General features: G+C 40.3%; 1 protein-coding gene across 2 annotated transcripts in view; it reads right to left on the bottom strand.

Annotated features, from left to right (window-relative positions):
- Window positions 1-21,926, bottom strand: part of ttc27 (tetratricopeptide repeat domain 27) — an 85,896-nt gene that overhangs the window by 37,054 nt on the left and 26,916 nt on the right. For both annotated transcript variants that reach the window (XM_085478494.1, XM_085478493.1), the window contains exons 8-10: window positions 18,694-18,806; window positions 10,609-10,675; window positions 2,180-2,293 (exon numbers count right to left, since the gene is read on the bottom strand). In XM_085478494.1, coding sequence (XP_085334620.1) covers window positions 2,180-2,293; window positions 10,609-10,675; window positions 18,694-18,806 — 294 coding nt within the window. The remainder of the gene's footprint in view (window positions 1-2,179; window positions 2,294-10,608; window positions 10,676-18,693; window positions 18,807-21,926) is intronic.

Raw genomic sequence — 21,926 nt, forward strand, 5'->3', positions numbered from 1 at the left:
TCTGGGCAGGGCAGATAAGGAAAGCATGTGCATCCGCAGAGTACTGTGGAAAACCTGGCCTTTGATTTTCCTGCTATGGTTTTCACTAACATACCACTCCCCAAAGGTGATCAGGTGACCAAAGAGGCCACTTATATCCACTGTCACATTTATGAAACAAGCCTTTAGAAGATGCTGCACTCTGCCCACAACCAAGTGAATACAGCACACAAAAAACTGACGAATTGAGATTCAACCAGTGATTTGTTATTATTTAGGTGTATGAAGAATGGCAAGAAAACATTCAACATATCACAGCAGCAGCCTGGACTTTCTCCATGAATTCATGGAGCCTCAATTTTGGATATCAGAAATACGGGTTCATTAATCCATGTTTGCAGTTTTCTATTCTCCAGTTTTGCTCCAGTGCCCTGTGCCCACTACAGGTGCAGATTTCTGCTCTTTGCTGATTGGAAATTATTTCTGTTATTGACAGCTCATTGCATAGCCCATGATGAGCAGACTCATCATTCCAGATGTGCAGCTGATTGTGAGTCAATCAAAAATCATGACTCAGACGACTGTTACCAGGTGTTATCTCCTGACAGCAGGTAGCACACTACTAACTTACATACGTTTTTGGAATGACATTCATTTTTCTGATAGATGCAGTTACAATACAAACTATCCAAAATAAACAAGTCACAAGAACAATGTTTTTACCAATTCCAAGACGATTCATGTCCCCGTCTGCCTCCTTGGGACTGGAGGTGGAATGTTTGTACTTACAGACCCTTTCCAAAAAATGTGAATATCATGGAAAAGTTTATTTATTTCCATAATTCCATTCAAAACATTAAACTTTCATAGATGATAGATTCAGGGCCCACAACTTAAACGATTTCAAGTACTTAGTTGTTTATTTGTACATAATTTGAGCTTAGAGCTCATGAAACCCACGAAAACAGGCAGACAGAAGATTCAAGAATCTGGCAGAGATCCAGAAAGAGTGAAACGAGGCAGGAGTCAAAGCTTCAAAACCACTTCTGAGTCTGAGCCAACGTCGGAAGCGACTCAACTGGGACAAGGAGAAGATAGACTGGACTGTTAGCCAGTGGTCAAAGGTCCTCTTTTCCGATGAAAATAAAGAGTGCCTTTCATTCGGGAATCAAGGTCCAAGTGTTTGGAGGAAGACAGGTGAGGAACAGAACCCAAGCTGCTTGAGGTCCAGAGTGAAATATCCGCAGTCAGTTATGATTTGGGGTGCAATGTCCAGTGCAGGTGTTGGTAAACTCTGCTTTCTTAAATCCAAGGTCACCGCAACAGTCTACCAGAATGTTTTACAGGGCTTCATGATTCCTTCTGCTCAGGATCTGTATGGAGATGCAGATTTCATCTTCCAGCAGTACCTGGCCCCTGTCCATACCGCCAGAAACACCAAAACTTGGTTTGCTGGCCATGCCATCACAGTGCTTGACTGGCCAGCCAACTCACCAGACCTAAACCCCATTGAGAATATATGGGGTATCAAGAGGGAAATGAGGTCCACCAGACCCAAAAACAAAGAAGAGCTGACAGCAAGCATCAAGGAAATCTGGGCTTCCATAACTACCGGGCAATGCCACAGGCTGATTGCCTCAATGCCACGGCGCATCGAGGTAATGATTAACGCAAAGGGATTCCCAACCAAGTATTGAAGATGTACTTTCAAAATTATAAGTCAAACATTTTGATTGATTTGATGTGATCCTAATTTCTATCTTTTCTTTCTGCAAAAACTGAGAAGTAAATGGTGATGTCTTCACAGTATTCTAATTTTTTGAAATCCTGTTTTTGTGGGTTTTATGAGCAGGAAGCCCAAATGATGTACAAATAAACAACTAAGTACTTGAAATCGTTTAAGTTGTGGGCCCTGAATCAAAATGTATGAAAGTTTAACGTTTTAAATGGAATTTTGGAAATAAATAAACTTTTCTGTGATATTTTAATTTTTTGGAAAGGGTCTGTATAGCAGTGACTGGCATTATTTTTGACATATGGTGTGATAGGTGGTGGTGCTGGAAGAGACTCTGAATCTTATTTCAACAGGGCGACTTGTATGGCCATTTCTACAATAAGCTGGATTGATTAAGGCAGGCAGACGCTTGCACACACTCTGCTTTCTGTTTATTTTGACCTTCCTCCCCGAGTAGATATTTACCTGGGTTTGCATCATGGCTCTTTCTACACATCGGGATTTTCCTTTTTCCAGTTTCGTCCTGAGGCAAAGTGCTGACACTTGCACTGGCCAAAACTTGGGTTCGGACAAAACACACTGCGGAACAATAAAAGAAAAATAGAGGGTCAAAGATAACACTTTATTCACATCATCAAGGAACACATGATTGTGTGCAACAACAGTATCATTCTGGTGACAAAAGCCAAGGAGCTCAGGAAATAGTGCCTCATCCTCTAATCAGAAGGTGGCTCAATCCAAAGGTCCGAAGGATAGAATTGAAGGGATGCATTTAAGTATGTATGGCCGAATGAAACGTGACTTGTACGTAAAAAGTATTTTTCTTTATTTTCTACTAACTATTAAACCCTTAAAAGCAAACGCAAGCAGATCAATCCAGATTCATAGTCCATAAAACCAATTACATTACACAAAAAAGAAGCAAATGAAAAAGCAAACCTGGCATTACCTTCCCACAAACATAGAACTATACAAGAGCTTTATATACCTGACAATACAAAGATTGTTGTATTAACAAATCTGTGTGTGTGTGTTTTATTTATTGGTGAATATGGAACATGACACACTCATTCAGCACTTCAAATTACCGACATCCTTCTGAACAAGAAGTAAATTGATGCATAACCAAGTTTTCTTTTAAACACAAGCATAAGTTAAAGGATGCTTTGCCCCAAAAATCATAGCTTACAGATGACAAATGAAGTATAGTACTCATGATTTTAGTATAAACAGTATAAAACAGTACAGAGACAAATAATAACATTAATAACCTAACATTATTAGGTCAGAATTGTCTTTTTTTTCCTTATCAAATTCTGCAGCTTTAATAATAAGCTCAGAATGCATCCATATGCACTACTAAAATAGATAAGACAGGGATTGAATTGTAAACTATAAACTGATCTGTGTTGGTCTGTTTCAAAATAAAGTGGATTATACAATATTTGTTCCTCTAGTATTCAAGTTATTACTGTTACATGTTGTGTATATAAATGTGCACAACTTTAAAGGTTGTCACAGATGGATCTCGCTTCTGATTCTGGGTGTAAGTATTAAACTAGACGATGATCAAAGTGAAGATTAGACATCAGTATATAGTTTGGCAGCTAAACCCAAAAAAGATCTCTTTGCTTTTAGGTTTTTCAGTCTGTGCAAGTATTGTCCCAGTATCATTCCAGTTTAGAATATTCTCCAAAAGCTGCCTTGCACTGAGCCATGCTGCAGAAACAAAAGTACAGTCATAATTGAATGCACTGTGAATGCACAGTGTGCTACATAAACAATAATAGGTTCACCTTTTTGACCTTTACAGCATATACTATATTATTCTGGTGGAACCTGAACTTTAGGTCTAATTGCAATCTTATTAATCAAGTAGTATTTTGGTAAGCTTAGTTTTTGTTACCGCATCCCTTCAGATCTTTTGTTTTTGTTTTTATTTTCAGTTGGGACTGTATGGGCGGGGATGCACTGCTTACGAGTTTGTTTTGTTATGGTTATACATGGGGAGGGCGGTGGGGGGTGAGGGTTGGGGCCCATATCTTGACTGCAGAAGTATGGAGAGCACCAGAATTAAGCCGCCTTAATTTATTCAAATGCAAGACAATGGAAATGGAAATGAAAAGAGTGTGGATCTGACCTTTTGTACATGGAATGTTAAAGGTGTAAATGAGCCTGTTAAGAGAGGCAAAGTGTTATCACACTTGAAATCTCTTAAAGCGGATATTATCTTTTTACAAGAAACTCATCTGAAAAATGCTGCTCATAATAAACTTGGGTGTAGATGGATTAATCAGGTGTATTACTCAACATTTTCTGCTAAAACCAGAGGGGTAGCTATATTAATTAAGAAAGATACTCCGTTCAGGCACACTTCCACTATAGCTGATAAGAATGGTAGATATGTATTAGTGACCGGGGAGCTGCACACCATTCCAATTATTCTACTGAACATTTATGGACCTAACCATGATGACCCAGAGTTTTATAGAAAGGTTTTCAGCTTAATTCCGGATATACCTAATAATAATTTAATAATTGGAGGTGATTTTGATTTAGTGTTAGACCCATACTTAGATAAATCCCTCTCCAAAAAGAAAAAAAAAAAAAAAAAAAAAAACACATTGTGTAAAGGTAGCAATTTTATTAAAACATATATGAACAATATGAATATTTGTGATGTGTGGAGAACTTTAAATCCATCAGGTAGAGTATTCTTTCCACTCTTCTGCACATAACGTTTATTCAAGGATTGACTATTTTCTGGTAGATGGAGAAATGCTCTCCCTTGTTCGTAACATAACCTATCACAATATTATTATCTCTGATCATTGCCCTGTCACCTGCTCCTTTGCACTTAGCAACTTCACAAAAGCATATAGGAATTGGAGATTTGACCCACAACTACTGAGCGATTTAAAATTTCAACAGTATATAAACTCTCAGACCTCTTTATTTTTCGATATAAACGATAATGCCGAAATCTCACCTGATATATTATAGGAAACGTTTAAAGCCTATATCAGGGGGTGCATAATATCATATCAGGCCTCACAGAATAAAAATAATAAACTAGAACAGTTAAAATTAGAAGAAAATGATCCACGATTTGGACGCCAATAATGCAAGGGCTCCCTCTTTAGATAAGTACAACACTATTTGTGCACTAAAATATGAACTAAATCAAATACTAACCAGCAACATTAATAGAGTGTTCACCTTTGTAAGACAGAAGTACTTTGAATTTGGGGACAAGCCACATAAGTTGTTAGCTAGACAGCTAACAACTTATGTGGCTGTCTAGCTAACATAAGTTGTTAGCTAACAGGGCTAGCTAACAACTAGCCCTGTTAGTTAACAGCTAACAACTAACAGAATGATTCACAAAATTAGATCACGCAATGGAAACCTGGTTACATCACATAAAGACATTAATGATAACTTTAGACAGTTTTATGAATCTCTCTATTCCACTGCAGGGCCTAAAGATATGCAGGACTTTTTAGATAAGTGTGACCTCCCTGTGTTAGATCAGGTGGGTCGCAAGATTTTGAATGCCAAGATTTCAAAGGAAGAAATTATTAAATCTATTGGTTTATTAAAAAATGGTAAGAGTCCAGGCCCAGATGGGTTAGGGAATGAATTTTACAAACAGTTCAAGATTAAACTTGTTCCATATCTTGATTAATGTTTCAAGTAGGAAACAGTGACAGGAAAACTGAAGAATAAAAAGCTTTAAAAAAAAAAAAAATGGAGTAATTCAATCAATACTTGAAAATTTATTGTGTAATTAATCAGTCTATATTCGAAGCTGCCATCCAAGCTTCTTTTGGACAAGATTTATTTCTCTGTTGGAAAGTGGAAGGACTTTATTATTACATGGTCTGTGATTTTAATCCAGTCCACACTGTGTGAGTATTAATGGTGCTATTCTCTTTTGAGTGCCATTTTTGACTTGTATTTTTTTGGCACTTACTTAGCATTAAAAGTTAGTTACTGAATCAGATGGATGTACAGAGTGAGATTCTAAGAAGACTAAAACTTAATGAAATATGATGATTTCTAAGCAAGACTTAGAAGCTCATGTTCAGCACCATCATAAAATAAGAGCTGCTCTCCATGAACACTAAATATTTCGGTGCATACCTTTCGTCTATATTTGCATAGATTTTAGACATTATAATCTCAACATAAAAAAGCCCACCTGTTAACAGTCAGAGGTACAGTTAGCAGCTATATGCTGTTAATAAAGTCTGTAACACAATAGAAGTACAAAGTAATCCAGAAAAATCTGAACACACCACGCTATCCTTCAAAATTAGTACGTCATTAGTATTTATGAATATATGAATAAATTAACAAATTTTAAAAAATAAATTAATTGAAACAGAATGCAATGATCTGCAAATCTCGTAAACACATTTTCCCTTACAATAGAAGACCGAAACCATACCAAACATTTGAACTGAGAGAGTTTACCATTATTGGAAAAATACCTTCTTTTTATAAAAGCTTTCCAGCAGCTGCTCTGAAATGTTGTCAGATTCTAGTCTGACGAAAGATTTTACCTGCTCAACAATCCTGGGTCGTCTCACGGCGCTTTTTTATTTCATGATGCCCAAATGGTTTGGTGCAGTTAAGCCAGTTCAGCAGTCAGACTCTTTTACTATGAAGCCATGATGTTGTTATAGATGCTGTGTTTAGCATTGTATTGATTAAATATGCAAGGCCTTCCCCAGATGGGAGCATGTGTTACTTCGAGCTTTGGCCCAGAGAAGAGGGCAGCATTTCTGGATCATGTTCACATCTGGTTTGTTATTTGCATGATAGAGCTTTTGGATGGCACAGACGATACCTTCTGGAAGGGTTCGTGAACACATGCAGTGTCTGCATAGCAGGATGATGTTTTTCTTCCTAATGCAGTGCTGCCTGAGGACCCAAAGATCATGGGCAGCCACTGATTTTTAGATATTCTCATTTATTTATTTTTTTAATACAGACACTCTGAATATCTGATGATCTATCATATATGATGACATAAAAATTTAAAGTCTTCTTTATTATGTTGAATGACATTCTGAAATGAATTCCCAATCTGTAGATACAGGTTCTTCTGCTCATTCATAAATACAGCCTCTCTAAACTGCAAACACGTCAGTGACCTGTTGTCAGTTAACCTACTTACATCTGAACACCTCTCAAACTTAACACATTTTAAACATTTAATATATTTCTAATGCTCTATTATAGAATATATATGTTCTGCAAATTGTTGCCGTTTTAAAAAACATTTTAATTCCCAAATTATTTGGCGTTGCGGTTGTACCGCAGCACTGTGGAAATGCACACAAGAGTAACTTTCTTTTTCCTCTTCTTCTGTAGCTGAAATAAGCACAGGGCTCGCCTGTCTGCTGTGCACTGTAGTGGGAAATCAAGCAGCAAGCTTTAGTGAGAACACCTAATTATTAAAACCTATTACAGCCACAAAGTCTTTATCTGTGTGCTGTGGTGATAATCTGCTGTATAATAGCTGGCACAGCTTAGTGGTTTAGCTTTAGATGAGCTGATTAAAGGGAAAGCGGGGAGGGTGTGTTCAGCAGATTTACTGGTAGGTAGATGTCAGAGAGAGACGACTGAAGCTTTTCATCTGAATTCATGTCTCGACTCATCTTTAATCAGAACAAGTTATACAACAGTAACTTTCTACACACTGTATATTTATGACAATGGAAATGCGTGATAAAAGAGATACATGGTTCGAGGTGAGATAAACAAACACTAATGATCTTTGTGGATGCTTAGCAAGTCTTGCTGGAGTCATTAATGCAACAGTAAATTGTCCTAATTATGCAGTTATTCCTCTACCAACATCAATCGTTGAGCAATTAAAAAAAAAAATCAAACGATAAAGCATCCAAAGCGTTTGTCATGTCGCTCCTGACGCAAATGGGTGTTTCTTAACAGCAACGAGAAGACAGAGGAAGTTTTGATGGTGACGACTAAATCCACTTATTATATTGATTATTTTCTGTTATGTTTGACTGAATGCTTTGGAGTAACAGAAAAAAAGCTTAGAAAAAATGTTGCATACTTCATAATTACAAGTAGTAAAACCCGTCCAAACTCGATGCTTTTTAGAACCTTAAAGATGCGTACAAACTGAAAGCAGTGTCCTTGTTGCATATCATTACTACATATCATTCACTCCTATTGTGCATAAACAAATACCCACAATGAAATGAAGAGGGGGTCAAAATTACAATACAACAATTTGAGAGACTGATGAAGTCCGATAGGGACAGATTCAATACAGCAGACAGCTGTCGACAAGAAACTGAGACTCTGTTATGAGGAGACAGGTTTGCTTGGGAGCAGGTTATACTTATACTAAATTTATGTATTTATTTTTGTAGGTACTGAGTATGGTGATCAAAACTGAGTTAATGTGAGAGGCATTTAGGACAGTGTGTAATGCTGCAAAGAGTAGACTGGGGCTGAACAAACATCTGGATGTGAGAGGAGACATCAGGCTGTGTCACATGGGAATAAGACCTGTGTGAGTTTTTACTGCAACCCTGAGATGAGGTTCAATTTATTCATTAACTGCAGAATACCATGAACTCTTATTGTGGGCCAGGCTTTCACCTTCTTCAGTTGCAAAGGGAGTCAGGCCAATTTACCCTTCTTCCAGCATAATTCATGTCCTGCAAACGCATCGATCTGCATAAAGATTTCTGTTCGGATGGTAGGGCAGAGCCTTGTCACCTACCGTACACGTGCTTTGGTACAGTTCTCCAAAATTAACAGATTTATTGAATTAAAGCCAGGGCAATAAATAAATCCGTATTGCTACATTTACGGTCTCTTTTTGTTTTTGAAGATCATTGTTTTTCTTAAAAAAATAATAAAAAAAACCTGACATATTTACTATGCAGTGTTCTGATGTACGAGTGGTGCAGAAATAGAGATCAGACAGAGAGATCTGTGAGGAAGCATGTTTGCAGAGATGAAAGGGATATAGATATAATGGTCCTAACTGGAACCTAGACACAAGTCAGATCCTTAAATCCTCTTTGTTGGGTTTCCAGCAGCTGGTAGTTTGCTGAGGTGCATCATCAATCCCTGTGATACTGCTGCCTGAACCCTACACAAGCTGCCAAAGTCTCATAAGCTTCTCTCTAGAATGAATTCAAAGTTTCACTGCAGAGATGAAACAACTCGGTTGATTTTTGTGCAGCTTATTATTAGTGCCTGTAATATTCCCTGTTACACTCAAATCATGGGCGAAAAGCTCCTGTAATAACTGACACATTAGCAGTGCTGAGAGATGTTCTTCTAGTAAGGTGATAGGATTCAGGTATCGACGAAGACAGCCAGACATGTGACAACCATCTAACCAGCCTGCAGATTCCTGGATCTACATGTAGGCTGGGAAGATGCCTGCCCACAGAGCCAGCAGCTGCTTGCAGCAGCATTTCCAGCCAACGCAGATATGCTGCCATCTTATTTTGTATACACAGCTGGCTTCATAATAACTACTGCTCAACTTCAAAGAAAAGTGATGAACAGAGAATAACCACTGGCATAGTACAAATGTACCCACAAATATATTTGTTTCCAATTGGATAGCACCAATAAACATGGACACGCAGACTTGCATATTGCCTTATCTTGTTAGGATTTCAGGTAATGCACCAGGATTAAAAATGTAGGTACAGGACAAAGTAATTAACATTTTTCAAAGAAATACAGAGCAGCTGTTCTGATCTGACTTTGACTGCCACATACTCTTCTTTCTAGTATTTCCAATTTACTTTCTTTGCAAAACAAAGTCTTACATATCATGAGCTCAAAAAGTTACAACCACTCATATCCTAAGTGTAAATAACAGTGCTGTGTCAATTTACAGCCATAGTGACAAAGACTGAATCATTATATTAGGACCAGTGGTGAGAATGTGACAATGTGTCATTTTAACAATCAAATCTAATGTGTTCCAAGACCTCATGAAAGGAAACAAAAGCGTTATTATCAGGCTTAAGCAAGCCAGAACAACTAGTAGGACACACTGAACTATTCAATAATCCCACCAGTACAGTATTTGTTGCTTCTTTTTGCCAAGTACAAATTTAAAGTGCATCCTAGTGGCTAACCAAATAATTACAGCAAAGCTAAGGTTTGAAGTTTTGAAGACGTGCATGCTCTCCAGAGTGAATTATGGTGACAATATTCATCTCAAATACAGCTTTATTTAAAAAGGGATTTTTAGGTTATTTAATTAAACAATTATGTTGTACTCATGAATATACATTGATTAGCGTGTAATTATATCTTCCAACTAACATCATCATAACGATAAAATCGTAGTAGTGGTCCCACTACAGTTTGTCTGCCACTACAAAAAGTTCCATTAAAGTTTTCAGGAATTGCCTTCATAAAAATTACTGGTTGTTTTTGGGAGTGTCCCTAAAGATTTATGGTTACGTTTCCCTCAACATGAGCTCAGCTTTCTTACTGCTCACCTTTGGGTGAGCCATTTCATCATTTTTGTATTGTGGCTTATGTTTGTATGTCCACTTCAATTTGCTGGTACGACGATATTTTCAGCACTCTGCTGAAAAACTTACATTTAGGATGTTTACCAATCTAACTGCAAGTCTGGTTGTACATATCTTATTTATTGCCTGTATAAGCAAGATGAATGAGGCCCAAATAGTGATTTATACACTGCTGCATTATTTTTCATTTTGTTAATTCTAAGTTTCACTGTTAATCAGAGGAGTGTATGTGTCGGCTGGGTTAAAAAAGGCAAGGCATACTACCAAAGTCATTTCTCTTTAGTATTACAGGGAAAACTTACAATGCTGGTCATAAAAAAGTAAACAATGACTTACAGACGTGAAGGCCAGGAGTTCTTCTTCTGTTAGTTTGTGCACAGGGTTATTCTTCTGGAAGTCAGTGCTGCAGACAAAAATATTTGTGAATAAATAGTGGAAAGATTAATACAAATATCCTATTTAACAAGTAAAACAACTGGTAACTTGAGCTTTAATTAACCAGATCCCCTCGGTGTGTCAGGGAATTTGGGTCGTTGACCCGGTGTTTTCGGCTTTGCCCCCGTTTAGTTTCCCATGCCTATTTCCTGTTTTATTTTTGATAACCTTTTGTTATCAGAGTCCCAGCAGAGAGGCAGAGCACCCCCAGAACCCCAAGTCTCCAAGCTTGCCCCAGACCCACCCTGGGGCAGCTAGGCTACCAGGCCAGTGTCCTACGTCCACCAAAACAGACCCTCCAGGCAGCCGCCAGAAAAACACCATCCAAGAGCCACCAGAGCCCCATCCGGGTCATGAACACAGCCCGAGGTTGAGCCCCCCAAGAAATCTGTCCCTAGAGAATCCCCAGACACCCCAAGCCCGTACCTACCCCCGCATCAACCACAGTAATGAAAGCGGAACACCCCCCCCCCCATCCCCACTAGGCGATGGAGCCGAGTAAAGGAGCCCAGAAGGATTGATCTATAGTGGTGGAAGAGGCTGTATTCAAAACTAATATGATCTGACAGTCTCTATATTGGTTAGAATTAAGATTATTTTAATTTTTCCAGTTCATGAGTACAATCTTATTCATCTCAGTAGTGATGTCATCCAAGTTGACCAACAAGCAAACTAGGGGGGAGGCTGGATTGTTACATTTCGGACCACCGATTTCCAAGATCAAAAATGGTCTTTTACACAACTCTTGAGCCAATGTGGATAACATCAGCCAACCATGCAAGCGCCTGGGAATGATTTATGATTTGTTACAATCAATAAAGGGTAGACCGTTAGAAATTGTTTTAATTATTATATATAAGTCAGCGTGGGAATTAATCAGAATCCACAGTGAGCTTTAAAAGTACTTTTTCTAAGAGGTAAATTTCAGATCTGCCAAGAGCTCAAGAGGGAGAAAAGAGAAACCAGACAAGGTCACATTCCCAGAGTTAAAGGGACCATGGAGAATTCATAACCAGAGTCTCTGCTGTTTAAGCCCTTGGCAAGGAATTAATAAATACTGATTATATCCTGGGATTAGCACTCATTAATACAAAAAGCAGTGACAATAAAGACAAGTTATTAAAATGTTTAAATATACTATACAGGGCTCGCAAAATCGCTAGCCCGACGTCCCGGAGCTAGCGATATCTATATTTTCTCAAGGTTTCTATACTAGGTTGAGTGTCAAATGACTACCTAGCTTAATTTTTGAATAAATGTGGTCTGCTAACACTCTGGAAGACACACACTATACAAGAGACTTGTTCTTAACACTGTTTTGTAGTGGTATCAGGGTGTACAGATCTTCCTTTAATTTAAACAGACCTGCTGCTCATCAATCATCTCCTAGCAATCTCACTGACTGCTCCACTGACCTTCAGTTGGCCCATTCAGTTCCAGCACCAGCATAGAAAATTAATCACCAGGTTACTGTGAAGATAACTATTTTTATATATTACATTTTAGTCTATTTTTTTTATCCCTTTGCCTGGATTAAACCACCAGGACAAACACGTTCACAAATAACAGTCACTCAGCTATAAATTTAGAGAAAACTACAGGTCACAAAAAAAAGAAAGGGTTGGGTAAAAGAAGTGTTGATGAACTCTAAACTTTACATAGAAAAACATACAACTTATTAACTGACTCTGGAAAAATGTTTGTGCAGGTGGTAAATGTACACAGTCACACATTCAGTTTACTACCCACTGCACTATATTCCAGTGACTGTCATCTAAGACCAGAGCACAGCCCTTAGTACACCACTGATAGACATAATTAAATCTTAAGAATCAGGGAATTCGATCCATTGACGGACCTTTGTTTGGTTTTGATGCTGACCCCATATTGGCTTTTTTCTGGTTTATGTAAGTTAATACTGCTCTGCCTGGTAACCAGGCAGAATTCATAGCTATGTAACATAGCAAAACAGTTGGGACGACATCAGCTAACTCATGCAAACTCCTGGGGCTTACTGGCTGAAAAACTGCCTGGGGTGTCACATATTTATGAAATATAAAGGATCATGAGGTTCCCTCACCCCCAGAGCTGACAGGGGGTGAGGGCCAGGTTAGCAAAAGAGAGAAGAAGTGATAAAGAGATAAATAGAAGAAGGAAGAGGAAAAAAGAGAGACTTAAAAACAGTAAAGACGAGTGGGGAGCGTATAGCACAGGTTATCCTCCACCCGCGACAATCATGTCCCACAAGGGCCAAAGTCCAGTGCCAGATAGTCATGGGCTATCTATTAAGGTGTCTTGTTTGGTAACACACTTGCTCAATTTTTTTTTTTTTTCTGCCTGTCCCGTTTGGCTCTTTTGCCATCAGAATTATTGTCTAAAGGCGAAGAAAGATGCCCAACGGATTTACTTTACCAAATTGACCATCCCAGCCTTGCCGTAATGGTCCATTTGATTCACCTTTTATTGTTTATTTTATTTTCACTTGCTGAATACGGGACAGACTTGACTGGGGGAAAGAAGGGGAGAAAGAAAGAGGGAAAGAGAAACAGCTGAGAAGAGGGACGGGGGAGAAGGGCAAAAAACAAAAACCAACAGAATGAGCAGAAGAAAAAAAAAAAAAAAAAGAAATAAAAAATACAAATATCAATCACCTGGGTCACCTGCTGAGAAAGAAAAAAGAAAACAAGCAGAAGAGAACAAGAGTAATAGAATAAACAACATCACAATGGTATATGGGAATATGACAGTAAATACTAAATATTAAAGATTATTGTGCAGCACATAAGATCAACAGAACACAGTGTGCTTTGAGGTAGGAGCCAAAAGGGTGTAGTTTGTGGGTGTGATCACCCGTGTGTACACCTGTGAGCATGGACGCGCTTGTTATTTTAAAAGGTTCCTTCATGTAATGATCTGCTAGAGGGTGTGGGGGGGGCCACAGCCCCGTCCTCCAGGGCATGAAGCAGGTATGGAGGAGATCAAAACTCCAGACATGCAGAGGCCCCCAGAACACAAGAGACCAAGGAAGACCAACAGAGGGGCAGCCGCACCACTGTCCCAGTAAGAGCTGAGGAGAGTCCCAGATGAGAGCTCACTCAGCAGCCGCGGAGCAGAAGCCAGGGGGAGTTGCAGTGACGCGCCCGTGAGCTCCGCCGGCAGCCAGCCGTGCCTGAGTGACCGAGCCCCAGGCCGAGAGGCCGGGGGCACCCCACCTCCGAAGTGGCCCGAGTGAGCCCCAGGCTCCAGGCCCCGATAAGCGGCCGCCAAGGAGTGAGCCGGTGTGTACCCGAACGCCCACCCCCAGACACAAAGAACCACCAACGCACCGATGTCTGAGGGAGTCCGCCACTGGCAGGGGAAGTGGTGGTGGGGGGAGATAGGCCTCCAAACCTTGGAGGGCCTGAGATGTCCCCAGAGAGGTGGCGTCTGATACCCAACCTGACATATAGACACAGACATACAGGCACACACAGATACAAACATCCATTCCCACCCTCATGCTCTCATATGCACTTACTCCACACTCAACCAACGTGGAGACAGACATAGAGAGACACTGTACTAGGGCTGCTCAATTAATCGAATTTTAATCACGATTACGATCTGGGCTTTCAACGATCATTAAAAATGACTGAGCCGATTATTAGCCCCTCCCTCATTTATCCGCGACACCTAAAGGCCGGTCCGTGAAAATATTGTCGGGCATAAACCGGTCCGTGGCACAAAAAAGGTTGGAGACCGCTGATTAAGAGGACCCGAGGGAAGCCCGGAAAGCTAAGCAGAAGTTATTTGGAGAGAAGAGTGACTGCCGTTGGTTGAAAAGAGAGGTAAAAAAAAAAAAACTTCAGTGGTGTTGCACACTATTTTATATTATTTTTTAAAGTCATTATTCAATACATTGTTATTGTTAACCCTTTAAAGCCAGTCAGAGCGGCACGCTCCGTTTTGCGTAACTATTTTTAAATCCCTGTAGAACCTGAACCGCGTAAGCTAGCGCAATAATTTTTTTTGCATATGAAACCTGAGGAGTTGTACTTACATCTGATGCCATCAGCTTGTCCTCGGTCACGGTTTCCTTCCATAAAAAGCGCTTGCAGGAACAAAAACATAATATTCCAGAAACACGCTTTGCCGATCCGATCAGCTGTTCGTAACACTTCCCACAGTGAAACAGACGTCAGCGCGAACTGTCGCATGTCCGCCATTTCCTGGCCGAAACCGGAAGTGACGTCATTTTCGCGGAAAATGTATTTTTTTTTTACTTGTACGCCTTAAAAACCTATACTGGTCATGTTTGACTTTTCTGAATAGTTTCTGGGATGCTTAGAACTCGAATTGCACTGCTGGAAATAGTTTATTTTGATGCACCTGCTGTTTTCTTTGCAAATTTGCATCATAGGATTGTTTTTTTGTTTTTCCTGCAGTATATAAAAATTGGTGTATCTCCAAAATAAAACTATGAAGACACTCAAAATAAATTTCCTGTTGTTGTAAACTATTTTTTGCAACTTTTTTGTATTTAAAGTTTTGAGGGATAAACCTCTTAAATTTCTCCAAGTAGAAATATATGTAAAAAACAAAAACGATTTTCAATTTTTTTGTAGTTTATTGCACTTTTTTGCAATTAATGTAGTTACTATGGACTTAATGCATACATATTATTAAAATATGGGCTATAACAGTTGCATAGCAACTTGAAATGCTCCCACAAACGGCACTACAACATGTAAAACCGTTTCTTCGCCCGCTTTGAGACGACCAAGCCCTCAGCTGCCACACCACTTCCACCCGCGCCCAGCACTGGCACACTAACACTTAGGGAGCACCAAGTGAGGTGTGTTCTAAGGTCAGTGAATCCCAGGAAGGCGGCAGGTCCTGATGGAATACATGGAAAGGTTCTCAGAGCATGTGCTGACGAACTGACCGGAGTCTTCACTAAAATCTTCAACCTTTCCTTGTCATCAAACACCGTCCCGCCCTGCCTCAAAACCTCCACCATCATCCCCATCGCCAAGAAGAAAGCTGTGGCCAGCCCAAATGACTACAGGCCTGTTGCACTTACGCCTGTAGTGATGAAGTGCTTTGAGAGACTGGTCTGTCAGCACATCAGGGCCGGTCTGCCTCCCACTCTGGACCCCCACCAATTTGCCTACAGGAAAAATCGTTCCACCGAGGACGCTATCACCATAGCGCTCCACACTGCGCTGAGTCACCTGGAGCACCGAGGAAGCTATGTGAGAATGCTCTTTCTGGACTTCAGCTCAGCATTCAATCATATCATCCCGGAGATCCTGGTCCAGAAACTGTCTCACCTGGGACTCTCCACCCCCATCTGCCTCTGGATCAAGGACTTCCTGACAAATAGACCACAGTCTGTCAGACTCGGCCCCCACCGGTCCAGCACCATCACACTCAGCACCGGGTCTCCACAAGGATGTGTTTTGAGTCCCCTCCTGTTTACGCTCTACACATCCGACTGCTCCCCTACCCATCTCTCAAACACCATCATAAAGTTCGCGGATGACACCACAGTGGTTGGACTCATCTCAAGGGGGGAGGAGTCGGACTACAGAGATGAGGTCAACAGACTGACTGAGTGGTGTTCAGTTAACAACCTCCAACTGAACACCACGAAAACTAAAGAACTTATCTTGGACTTCAGGAAGGGCAGAGCAGACCCGGCCCCACTTTACATTCACGGGAGCTGTGTGGAGAGGGTACACTCCATGAGGTTTCTGGGCGTGCAGATCTCTGATGACCTCTCCTGGACTGCAAATACCACGGCGGTGGTTAAAAAGGCCCAGCAGCGTCTCCACTTTCTGAGAGTGCTCAGGAGGAACAACCTGGAGGAGAGGCTGCTGGTGACATTTTACAGAGCCACCATAGAGAGCATCCTAACGTACGGCATAACAACATGGTATGCAGGGTGCTCAGCTGCAGACAGGAAAGTACTGCAGAGGGTCATCAACACAGCCCAGAAGATCACTGGCTGCTCTCTGCCCAGCCTGGAGGTCACTGCAAACTCTCGGTACCTCAGCAGAGCTGGCAATATCATCAAGGACTACTCTCACCCCAGCAACCAACTGTTTGAACTATTACCGTCAGGCCGACGGTACAGGTCACATAAAACCAGGACAAACAGATTCAGGGATAGCTTCTTTCCCAGAGCTATCACCGTAGTGAATAAGCACAAAAACAATTGAACCTATTCCATACCGTCACTGTCATTATATTATGCTGCTATTCATACTGTCATTATATTAATGCTGCTATCCTGTATATATTGTACATACTATTGTTTGAGTACTTACGATTGTTTTTTTTTGTACTTTTTATATTTTACATTTATATTTATTATTGAAACTTGCACCAAGGGAGTGGCACTCCAATTTCGTTGTACTCTGTACAATGACAATAAAGGCTATTCTATTCTATTCTATTCTAAAAAAAATAATATAAGCTCTGGCGGACTTGGTTCTATGGTGGGTCTTAAAGGGTTAAATAAATATCGTCAAATAATCGCGATCTCAATTTCAGTGAAAATAATCGTGATTATCATTTTTGCCATAATCGAGCAGCCCTACGCTGTACACACAATCACACTCCCCAAGCGTACTCTACGAACCGGGTCTAGGTACCCTTGCCCCTGGAGGGGGGAACTGCACCCAGACCCAGGTGGTGTTTCCCTTTTCCCTGCGGTGGGGGGGCAGACCGCCCCAACTCCGCAGCAGCAGGGAGGCCCCACACTCCAGACCGCAGTCGGACGGCCAACCTATCCTCCTAGCCCCCCCGCTCCAGCAGGTCGCAGAGAATGGGGGTGGGAGAAGACTCCAAACCTCCCTCCACCCGCTCATATGTAGTGTTGATGCATGTGTGTTCTACGGTGCATTTAAAACCCAGGAGGGCATGGAGCTACCTGCCAGAGAGCAGCAGGTAAGCGCATGGTCCCTCCTGCTAACCCTCAATGTCTAAGTGTATTTAAAATTGAGGGGTGGGCAACGACGCCAGGGGTGAGGTTGTACACCCTGATGGTAATTTGGAGTCCATGTAGCGTGCCCACCCCCAAGATCCTATATGTATGTGTAATGAGAGTGTGAGTAATGTGAATGTCTAAGTTGTGGGATAAAATTGAGGCAGACAGAAGGGGACGGGGGACGGGGGACGGGGGGGGGGGGGGGGTAGCCTCCTCCTCTTATTTGGAGAGGAGAGGATAATGGCTGCTGAAGAAAGAATGCCGCTGGTTGAAAAGAGAGGTAAAAGAGCTTCAGTGGTGTGGAAACATTATGGGTTCGCGGAGTCAGACGTGGATCAAGACAGTGTGTAAACTTTGCTACGGTGTCGTAGCTGCACCACAGAGCCGGTGCTCACACGGTAAATCGACATACCTCAATGTCAGTTTGATGCAATTGTACACTGTGTGGCTACACAGCTTGCCTTGATGTTTGGTTATTTGTATGCATAAATATTATGGAGTATTTTGAAGTTCACTAAACACAGATGTTTACATTTTTCATTTATTTTTTATATTGCAAACATTTGCACTGTTATCAGTATTTGCACACTATTTTATATTATTTTTTGACCATCTTTTAAGCCATTATTCAACACATTGTTATTGTTAAATAAATATCGTCAAATAATCGAGATCTGAATTTCAGTGAAAATAATCGTGATTATCATTTTTGCCATAATCGAGCAGCCCTAGAATATGGCATATATTCATGCAGGGGCAAACTGAACTGAGGGGATCATTAGATCTAAATAGATGTGCAGGATGGTGAGAAATTATTTCAGTCTTCAGGCCTGAGACACAATTTCTTCTGACATCCAACAGATGAACTATTAACCCAATGTTCCTTATGAGGCTACCGTCGTCGTTATGTATTACAATATACCTGCACTCTTAGTGGTTTTCCCACTGTTTTAAACAATTCTAACTGCAATTTTACGCACAGCTACAGTTCAGCTCTGAGGCAGCAGACTTACCAGATACCCAGGATGACGGCCTGTTCTTCAGCAGTTAGGTCAGGCAAGTGGTACTGATCTGGCTCTGCTAAATTGATTTTATCCAGTAGTGTGTCATCCCCCAGACTATAGTCCTGTAGGCAAAGAAACACAATGTGTACAATCAGCAGCCATAAACCACTGAATATGAAGACTATAAGGTTCTGCCAAGCGACTAAGCATACATTTTTGAATGTAGCATTACTTTTCAGAAATTGCTTGGAGCTACAATGTTAAGAAGGGTAAGGGTTTTAAATTTGAAGACTGTCTCAAACATGCTGCTACTTGGGGCCATCACTTCAATATGGATATTAGCAAGAAAATAACTCGTTTTACTGAGCATTCAAAGATAAGCTAAACAATCAAGATTTCAGTTAACTGCTGGTAACTAGTGATTCTGTTAATATGGTCACATAGATTGGAGGTAGAGGTAGGTTGCCACACAGTGGCTGCAAATTAGGACTTCCATATTTTAGGCCTCAATTTTCTCAGGTTTCTGTGCCAAACTGAGGTCTGTTGTGGTAAAGACAGCTGAGTATGAAGTCAAGGCTGATTTACTGCCCAAGCCACATGCAGTGGATTATGACTGAAAGAGTGTCTGGAATTCCTCTAAAGACGATAAAGTGATATGTCATTCAGGAACGACCCATAGTATCTCTGCATCAAGAGAAATGTTCTCTTGCACCTCACCTATTCTTAAAGAGCTTTAGAATATAAGGTATATTAAACCATACATTAATGCAGTGCTTTAACGTATAAACTTTATGCATTTCTGATCAACCTCATTGCTAAAAGAAAATCACCAAACAACCAATACGCCATCTTTTTGCCCAGAGAGGGTGTGCTTTACTCAAATGGACTAGCAGTTCTCACTGGACCAATCAAATCAAATCAAAATTTATTTATATAGCACATATTAAAACAACAGTGTTGACCAATAACTGGAATGAAATACCAACCATACAACTATAAGCCTATTGCATGTAACAGCTTGGATCTTTGAAAGATCTTAGAAATGAATTGATTTAAAAGACCTGTTTAACTGCGGAATATATTTAAAAAGAGATGCTGTTTGATGGCTAAGAGGGTAATGTTCAGAGGTGATTAGTACTGGTTTAATAATATTTAGCTTGGTATTCCCCAGAAACAAAACAAAACTTCTAAGGTGCAAGTTCCACTTCCAAAGCTTTCAAAGCTGAATTTGAGTTTGTTACACTGCTGATTGCACAGTCACATTTGATTAAACCATGTCAGATGTCACTCACACTCACAAGTATCAGAAATAAAGGCACAAAAATCAGTATATGTAATTCTGCCTTTTTTTTCTAAAGATGTTTTTGGTAATTGAGGTGCTTCATTAAGACAGACTGCCTTGCACCTACCAACCAACAAGCTAATGGGTAGGCCTATATGGATAGATTATTCAGACATAACACACATAACATCTTTAACCTTCACCTACACGTGTACACACTCAGTTTGAATTTTTAGAGTCCTGCATAAGAACACCATGCAGTCAGGATGAGCTAAGGCTCAAACTACTTTACCAATTATGAGCTATTCAAAAATTCTGGACTTAATGATCAGTAACTGTCAGTGACAGGCAAGTGCATTCCTCTGGTCTGAGCAAACTCAATCAAATCCTCTGTTGTGATAATGTGGTTTGGCATCAGCAAAAAAACAGAAGCCCTGGATCTGTGGGTCTAAGTCCACTCAGACCCACAGCAACAGAAATGGCCCCGTTTCCCGGTTGGCACTAGGTTTGATTAGCCAGTGATAAACAGTCCCTACTCCTTGCCTCTCTACTTTCCTTCTATCCACTTGAGATGGGGAGACTGTGTGCTCTAGTTAATGACAGCTTTGATTGAGCCAATTTACTCCCCTCCACCAGTAATGAGGGTATTAGTGGTTTGAACATAGCACAAGGAACTGGACCTGAGCCATGGCTACAAGACTAAGAGCTCTATGGGCGCACTACAGGTAAGGCTCGAAAGATTTCAGAAAATGTATGTAAGCTAGAACCAGTGTCTCATTCCTAAATTCTTTAGCACCGACTACCAGTATCTTGGAATGTACATGGACTGAACTACATAGCTAATAAGGTTTTTGTTAGCATGATATAAAAAAAAAGAAAAAAAGAAAACACAACAAAATGTCCCTGACAGCTTTCAGTGAAATGTTAGCCCCTAGATCAAGGAAAAGTTCCACCTTTGTAATTGTGTTTTGCCACTGCTACGGTTAAATGTTAGATTAGCTTGAAATATGTGATTAGCTGGAAACAAAAACACTTAGTAAGTGAAATATTTGGGAAACTGATGGGGAAAAAAGAACTATTGCAATTATTACAAATCAGAAACAGAGTTTTTTGGCTTGGCTACTTCTGAATGGCAGATGACTAACTGGGGAATTATGCTTCAATAGGAACTGCAAACCACTCTGAAACCTAATCCTCCCCCCCCCCCCCAGAAGAGTGAATGCACATCTGGTTGATGCAGTCTGCAACTATTGCTATTAGCCTGCTGAGTACCATTGATTCCTCCTGTGAATTTCCAGCAAATATTTTGGAAAAGATTTTGAATTTATTAGATCAGATCAATAAAAAAGAAAATATGAATCATTGTCCATCAAGGGGGACAAATCAGGTCTTACACCTGATTTAGACCTCTGTGGTCTAAATCTGGCTTAATATCGGTTTAGGTCACAGGTTATAGTAAGTAGTTTAAGAGGGGTGTGGTTCCAATGTCACCATAGCATAGATTTACAGATGAAGGATAAATCCCCAGTGAGAAAGCTAGAGAGACGGTTCTGTCCATTGTGACTTTTTCTAGGTCTTAACAAGCTAGACAACGTATATAATCTCTTACCATGTTCTTGATCTGATTAACAATCTCATACCAGTTACACATGATAGGAAAAACCACCAGAGGCAGACACTTTATCAGATACCAGACAGACAGAGTGGCTCCTTTTAATGCAAAGGAAGTTGTAGCATGAATCCTGAATATCTAAGCTTTTTATCCTAAGTCGAAGGCTCAGCCTAGCCACCCTGTGCTCCAAAACAATGTTAACATGGACAATAAAACTCTAGCAAAAAAAAAAGTGGAGGGTTTTGGTGTCACTTTTAGATTAGAAAAGGGGTTTTCATTTCCTTATCCAATTATACAGACTAGATGCCTGAATCTCTGGATACTAAGCAGGATTACTATCACAACAAC

Source organism: Copadichromis virginalis, linkage group LG13 (genome assembly GCF_057382275.1).
Source record: "Copadichromis virginalis isolate Kocher_CV1m ecotype Utaka linkage group LG13, C_Virginalis_male_GT1.1, whole genome shotgun sequence".
In the NCBI taxonomy this organism is placed as follows: Eukaryota; Metazoa; Chordata; class Actinopteri; order Cichliformes; family Cichlidae; genus Copadichromis; species Copadichromis virginalis.